Source organism: Cyprinodon variegatus, unplaced genomic scaffold (genome assembly GCF_000732505.1).
Source record: "Cyprinodon variegatus isolate N-32 unplaced genomic scaffold, C_variegatus-1.0 Scaffold427, whole genome shotgun sequence".
NCBI lineage: Eukaryota > Metazoa > Chordata > Actinopteri > Cyprinodontiformes > Cyprinodontidae > Cyprinodon > Cyprinodon variegatus.
The window spans coordinates 447,199-455,153 of record NW_015150880.1 but is presented as its reverse complement, the minus strand read 5'-3'; the positions used below and the strand labels follow the sequence as shown (position 1 = coordinate 455,153).

Here is a 7,955-nt window from a genome sequence, read left to right as displayed (position 1 = left end):
CAGTGGCTGTAAATCCTATCAAGTAGCATATTGGTTCCTGTCAGAGTAATAATTCAAAGGAAAAATCAAATAAAAGGATTTTTCATTTTTTAACATTTACACTACAATGAACTCGCATATCAATTTTATGTTAAAAGAAAAATGTCTTAACTATGCCTTTCGTTGTACTGGTGACTAGTCTATACTTACCCAGCTGAAAATATTGTACATCAGAAGGCAAGGTCGTGTTTGATGGATGCTCATCGATGTAGCACTGTGCAGAATGGGCATGCCAGTAAGCCATTAATCTTGCAATGAAAGAGGTCATAAAAATGGCCAAAATACTGAAGTCCAGAAGGTTCCATGGTTCTGAGATGTACTCCTGAAAGTTCTGCAACCAAATATCTTTACACTCCTCCCATATCTTACCTGTTTGGAAGAAAAAATAAACAGTTTTATTGTGCCTAGAGCCACTTAGTTTCTATTTGATATACAAAAACAAGGAATAGTACAGTGAAGAATAAAGCCCAATTAACTCAATTCAGTTATGGGTCTGTCATGAAACAAAGAGTTTCCATTAACACGTTTAATCAAAAAGTTTCGTATTAAACTGTTAGAATATTTATTTTTTGATGTGCAAGAATTATCTGTTTTTTTTGCTGTTCTTTCAGGATGAATCACATAATTTACAGGAAGTTGCACAATTTTAAAGTTGATAGCACTTTGAAGTGGAGGTTGTATTGAATGGATCCTCACTTTCTTTATTATTCATTAGTTTGGCCTCAGCTCCCTCAGAAACAAAAATAGACTGCAGGGTATTGGAAGAGTATGCAGCAAAATGCAGGTATTCACCTGAATGACCTCACTGCCCTTTACCAGCTCAGGACCCCATCCCTGGGGATCAGAGAACTCCCTGCAGCTATTGCTTTTCCTTTTGTGTGTTTGTTACTTAATTGTTTGCCTCCTACTGTTAGCTGTAAAACAAATTGCCCTATGGGAACAATAAAGATTCCTTGAACCTTTAATAATATTTAAACATACATTGTATTCAAGAAGTTCCTAGGTGTAATATAATAGAGGCTTGAGTTTTTTTTTTTATAAATATGGCCTATAAAACTCATGCAAAGAGACTAGAAGTAGGGGAGCAATATTAAGAATATAAAGAACTGGCTTGAAATATAGTAGGCAAAAAAAATCCATCCTATACAGTGCTGGTCAGCAGTAACACATTTACAATAATAATTGTTGTATTATTTCTAACTTTTCATTCTAATGGCTTTATTTGTAAGGGGAGACGAAATACAACATACATGTATAATTATTACAGAGCCCCTCTGATGACATGGTAAAAAAAATGTTTTTATTGTGGCCACATAGTAGTATTTCGTGCGCACGAAATACTACTTCGTGGCCAGGCAATAAGTTTAACGTGCGCACGAAATACTTATTAATAATATTAATATAATTCCTGGACAACTGGGTAAGCAAATCGAGCTCGCCTTAGACCTTAGAGAAGGCGATTTGCGATTGATTTGCTTACCCAGTTGTCCAGGAATTATATTGATATTATTAATAAGTATTTCGTGCGCACGTAAAACTTATTGCGTGGCCACAAAGTAGTATTTTGTGCGCACGAAATACTACTTCGTGGCCACAATTAAACATTTTTTTTTACCATGTCATCAGAGGGGCTCTGTAAATTATAACAAGAAAAATAAAGATTTTTTTTTTTACGTTTTCTCTAATTCACATAGTCACAACACATACATTACCACCTATATTTTATGGAATATTTCTTTTCAATTTGCAGAGAAAAAAAAACACTTTTTGATGCCATCTAAAGGTCTGGCTTAATTTTTGCTGCATATATATTCATTGTTCTTATCTGAATTTACATGACTCTTATAAAGTCTCTGTGGTTTGGTTTATGTTGTTGTTTTTTGTCATAAGCACAGCTCTCAATGCACAGCAAGTTACTATATAAAGCAAGTTTCAGTCACAAGGAATATAAAGTTGTGTACATGAGAAAAACAAAACAGTAGGTTGAAGTGGCATACCAAACTAATGCTGATTCAGTTAACATTTTAATTAAAACAGTCAAATGAAAAACTAAACAAATGTGTTTTTAACCTTGATTCAAAGAAACTTAGGATTTCAAAACGGCCGTGTGAAAGTTTTTTTCCTAATCAGTGGAGGTTTAGAACTGCTTCTTTGCCATGTTTAGATCTGGATCTGGGTATGCAGAGTAGATCTGAGTAAGAAGACCAGAGAGACTTGGAGAGCTGATACAAAAAGTATTTTTCTTGGTGTAAAACCTTGTTGGCTTTATAGACTAACAGACGAAGGGAGTCAGTGTGAGGACTTTCTTCTTAGTTCTAGTGAGGACACAGGCAGCAGTATCCTGGATTAACTACAAATGCAACTGACATTTTTAGTAGAACTATGAAAACACTGTAAATATAGCAAATCAATTCAACTAAAGATAAATCTAACGATTGGTTTTTCAAGATCAAGTTGAATTAGTCCTTTAACCCTTTAAGCCCTGAGGGTCTTAGGAACAACTTCCGCATCAAATTGGACATGTGAGTTAGAGCAAGTATAGCTATAAATTGGAAATAAATTAGTTTTTATTTGTATGACAGAAAGGCACTGAGGAACATTTTTCAGGTGGAACCACTATTTGAAATGTCACCATTTCTGATTTATAGGTGTTTAAACAAAGACAAAAAAAAAAAAATATTTAGACTTTTCTTTCTTTTTTTTCTTTTTTTCAAAATAAACACTGCATAACACCTTGAACCCCCATTTTGAACTCTGGATGAAGCCTCTGACTTTATAGATCCACATCATGAGTATGACTCAAGCAAATTTGGACTGAATAAGTTAACGCATGTTTTTTCCACAAAGGTTTTAGTGAACAGTGTGCTAGGTGGAAATGGGATTTTAGCATAGTATCAAAAGAGTAAAAACACATTTTTCCACTCATGAAAGGGAATCTGGCTAGACAAATATGCTGGTTTACATTAAAAGAGACCTTGTGCATTAGACAAAGCCTTCTCTCCTAAGATTTAGCCATTGTTTCATCGCAGTTTACCAATAATATCTCCAAATTTTGTAGAAAATAGGAATAACAGAGCTTATGTAACACATGCCAGTTACAACACCTGAAATTGTCACACAATTACCTCTGACCCCTCATTGGAGCCTTTAGTTTGGAAATGATACTGGCCGTTAGGGGTGGGGCTAAAAAGTAATACCTGCTTTTGCATTACTCTTTCAGAGTCATACATGTAAGGTGGAATTTTAAATCTCATTTTATTTGTTATCACAGCTAGAAAACAAAAATTACTTATTTGAAAAAACATTTTGAAACACGTTTTATAATTTTTAAAGCCCCATTTGAAAGGCATGTGGATGAAACACCATGTGACTGTGTTTTGGCTATTTCTATAAATAGATAAACATTAGTATGTGTCAGTTGGGCCCTGGAGATGTTATTCAGGTGATGGGCAGTCAACTTTAGGTGACAGAAAGCTGCCTCCTTTGGTCCAAATATCTTTACTTGCATTTTGTTTTTTCAGCTAAAGAAGAATTGGCACATTTATCCTTTGAATAAGTAAATATCTTTGAATAAGGGAAATTTAAATGAAAAAAATATGAATGAGGTCTTTCCACAGGGAAGTTTTACTTCACCATGAGCTGATAGGTTACTGACCAAGAAAAAAACAGCACTGCAAAATTATCACATAAAAGCATGGTTGAAATTTGGAGTTTTGACAAGTAAAAAGAAGAAATGTTTTACCATCGGAAGAAACAAACACTCAACAATGTGACCAAAATCACTGAAGGGAGTCAGGTGAGGCTTTTTAAACCTTAAAATAACTTTCCAACAGTCAAACATGATTATGGCAGCATCATGAAGAGGGTTTGTTCTATCAGCCGTAATAGTAAATATTGCCCAACATTACCTTAAATCAAACCTACATTATTTAAAGGTGCACAAGTTGTAATGTAACACCAGAGCAATGAACCAAAATACATAAAAATCGGTTTTAGAATGGAAACAGCAAAGTCATGCTTGCGTTTTGAAAAGCAATGATCTATAAATGTTTATAGAAGTCAACAAATTTATACCAGATCTACCAATTTAGGTCAGGTCAACTATCCAGCCAAGAAAATGAAGAAGCTCATGAGTAACAAAAAACGACATGTAGTTTCCCTGCATGTGCCAGCGGATATTTATTTAAAAAATAGTGAAGGTACATGCATATTGCATATTTCAGGCTGTATGCATGATTTTAGCTAAGATTATAACGTATTAACGTTGTGTGCCATATAATCATACCAATCTGGAAAATGAAAAATGTAGTTTAGGTAGCCCTGTCTTATACTAGATATCTGATTCTTCCTTATGTTCCTAACAGACCACTTTGTTCTCACTGTAGGTGTATTGGTGGCTCCAAAAATAGAGAATGGGAGGCCGATCTTTTAGTCATCAACGCCAGGTTTTTGGAAACATCCTTAAATACTAAGATCTGACAATCAGTTACTGCATAACAAGGATTTTTAAAACACTTTGAAGATGTAACAAAACAAAGACGCAAGAAAATGTGCTTTAACAATACCTATGACCCAGAAAATAATAAGTATCTCCATCCAGGTAAAGCGGGTAGTCTTCATGCGAAAAACTTGTGAGGGGTAATCATGGGTGGTCATGTTTGGCAGTAGCGATGTCCCTGCAAAGCGGTCCGCTGCATTCAGAACCAGCAGACAGAGGAATATGATGAAGGAAGCTGCATGAGCCACGAACTTGAGGAAAGGTCCACGCATAAGTTTCCCCAACTGTGACAGAAAAGTGATGTTGACAAAAGGGTAAATAGAAGTATCAGATTATCAGCTTACGGTATAACTTATTGTAAACAAACTTCCAATATTTTATGAAAGAAGAACTGGTTGAAATCATGTGTGACATGTTTTTTAACTAACCTTACTTGATGGTGCTATCCAGTAAATAAAAGCCAGAACAGGTAAACCAACAGCTACACCGAGGACAAGAAGAATTTTAACTGCTATTGTTTGCTGATGCAGTCCAGTCAAGTTTTCATACCAGATTGATCGTAGATGTTGCTGACAGTTTGGATGAGCCACAAACTGCAAAAAACGAGGTAGGTACAGATTTAAAAAAAAGAAAACAATTTATAAAGGAAAAAAAAAGTCATAATACAGGGACAAAGTTCAATACATTTTGTTTGAATTTTATGTAAAAAATAAAGCAAAAAAATTGTTTCTGCTAAGGGGAGGGAAAACATTTCTTAAAATTTGCATCAATAAAATGTTTTAAATATGGGAACCACATACATATAGACTCTAATTTCTGGATGCAGCTGTTTGGGGCTAAATATTTCTCCCTCAGGTGTTAAAAACAGAAACATTATGTTGTCTGTATGTATTGAGGCCCCATTAAAATCCCTGAATAAAATCCAACAAGACAGATTTTCTTCAGAAATTGCCTTAGTTATGTCATATAAAACATCTTCTAAAGAAATATTAAACTGTCCTTTTTTACGTTTCTTAAGGTTGGGATTTTGTTTTATAACCTTGACTTCTGCACAGCTTTATCTCTTAGCTGTTTGTTCTGCTCTTTGGTTTTTATTACAGGGAATTTATTTCTAAAAGTGTGACCTCTAAAGACTGGGTAGGAGAAAAGCATTGCTGGAAGTAAACCATATGACTTGTTGTGAAAAAGATTCAACTAGAGTGGATATGTGGAGGCAGATATTCTAAACAAGCAAACAAGACCAGAAAGAAACTTTTTGTGCGACCAATGGCATGCATGACCCTGAACACCACATAAAACATGGATATGCCAGCATCCTGCTATGGGGATGCTTTTTGATGCACAAACAGGAAAGCTGGTCAAATCTGACAGAAATACAGGGTATTCCAGGAATAAAACCTATTAGAAGCTGCAAAAGGCTACATGCAGCCGTAGCTTTAAGGAAAATGTTTAGATAAAAAGTATAGATGTGTCAGAATGGTCCAGTCAAAGTTTGGACCTAAATCCATTTGACTTTCAGCTATCCAGCTGAAATTAAGCTAATAGGAAAGAAGGAAGACTGACAAAATTAAATGTCTGTCATTTCTCAGCTTAATACTATACATTAAGGTAAAGTGTGGAGTTATATCTCTTTTAAATAAGAATGTTAATAAGTGCTTTTTATAAAGCCTTAATATAGAGATTATTATTAAGGCAAATAAAAAAAAAAAAACCCTCTTGAAAAGTATATACCTCTTTAACCTCATATTTTATTGCAAGTTTCAGCCTTATCAGGTTTGGCCTTCCAGAGATTTCCTGGTCAGCACAGGATTCTGTGTCACCATTTAGGACAGCCTCCACTTCTTCAGTATTCCGACACAAATCCAAGAGTCCCACCACAAAATCCTTACATTGCATGGACAGCCTCTCGTAATCATTCTGTAATACAGAGAAAGAGACACACAGAATACAGTAATGCACTCAGTTCCAGATGAGTGATTACATTTCATTTAGGACATAAAATCAGATATTTAGACATAGATGTTTCTTCTGCATTTTGCACCATATCTATTTATTATATGTATTTATTTATTAAATTATAAATATTTATTTTATTTTTGCTCTGCTATGAATATTCCACATCAATGCGTTTTGCACCATGTCTTATCTACACTGTTTACATTTTGATCACTGCTGCACTTTATAAATGGGAATATTCATTTCACTGCTTGCTGTTGCTCATTCACTGTTGAAAAGCTGTATGTATCGAAATTTGGTTTTGTATACACTCTGTATACAAAAGGACAATACAATTTGTTTAAGTCTAAGTCTAGATGAAAAGGGATTTAGAATGTTTTGCTTTAGTTTGGACAGCAGAATGTGCCTTCTTTATTGCCATACCTTAAACTCTTTCTCAGCATTGGCCAGAACGGCGAGTTCATTGCTCAGCTCCAAAGCTGCCATCACTGGGTCTTCATTTGAAAGGCAAAGATATGCTGGACTTGCCAGGCCTTTGTAGGCGCTAATACGAGACAAAGAGTGGCAAAAGGAGTCACGCCTCTGATGCTCAATGCAGGCCTTGCATTGACAGAAGTAGTCATGTGGACGCTCTATACGGGCCCCCCTCAAAAGTAGCATGTGTACGATCTCAAACTCCTGGCACTGGGAAGCCAGGATAATGGGAGTGATGTCATGAGAAAAACGTGTGCCATCCTCATCATATGAGAAAAAATCATCTTGTGTCTCCTCCAGACTGGGGCTGTTTGTTAGCCTCTGACCGTCAGTGAAGGCCTCATGGCTCAATATGGCTTCTACTATGCGGATGTACCCTTTACTAATGGCTAACAGCAAGGCATCTCCTACTTTTGCAAGTTCCTTCTTTTTAAGCAAAAGCTTGACCACTTCTAAGTGCTCGCTTGCAACTGCCAGCTGCAGTGCATTCTGACCCATGTAGTTGACACAGTTGATGTCGAGGTGAGGAAGCTCCTCCAGCATCCGTCTCACTTCAGGGATGTTGCCATACTCTGCAGCTTCAAGAAACACCTCCTCAGTAATGGAAAGGCAGGAGGAAGGGTGAGCTTTGAACAGGTACCCAGCTCCCCGTGCAGTTTGTCTCCGGGGTTTGGCACCTACATGCCCCATCATCACCAAAGTTCGCCTTTCCCTGATCCATCTGAAAACAGATGAACATATTTTGGTCATATGGTAGTTTAATAAGAAAGACTGCAACTCCCATTGCAGAGGTATCTATATTGCCTGAACATTTTCACACTTTGTTGTTTAACCACTTCTCATCAAACTGTATTATATACATTTTGTATAATAGATGAAAACAAATAATAGGATAATTCTGAGGACAATTTATGCTTCATTGATCAGTTTTTTGTATGTGATAGCAATTCATAATTCAGCCTTACTAAATAAATATTTGTAAACCAAT

The 7,955-nt window shown here is 35.9% G+C and overlaps 1 protein-coding gene across 1 annotated transcript in view; it reads right to left on the bottom strand.

Moving 5' to 3' along the window:
* The window catches only part of trpc6 (transient receptor potential cation channel, subfamily C, member 6), a 14,147-nt gene extending 6,488 nt beyond the window's left edge, over nucleotides 1-7,659 (bottom strand). The window contains exons 1-5 of the mRNA XM_015388534.1: nucleotides 6,917-7,659; nucleotides 6,269-6,454; nucleotides 4,966-5,130; nucleotides 4,605-4,821; nucleotides 190-408 (exon numbers count right to left, since the gene is read on the bottom strand). Of these exons, the coding sequence (XP_015244020.1) occupies nucleotides 190-408; nucleotides 4,605-4,821; nucleotides 4,966-5,130; nucleotides 6,269-6,454; nucleotides 6,917-7,657 (1,528 nt within the window). The 5' untranslated portion in view covers nucleotides 7,658-7,659. The remainder of the gene's footprint in view (nucleotides 1-189; nucleotides 409-4,604; nucleotides 4,822-4,965; nucleotides 5,131-6,268; nucleotides 6,455-6,916) is intronic.
* Between the last annotated feature and the right edge of the window lie 296 nt (nucleotides 7,660-7,955).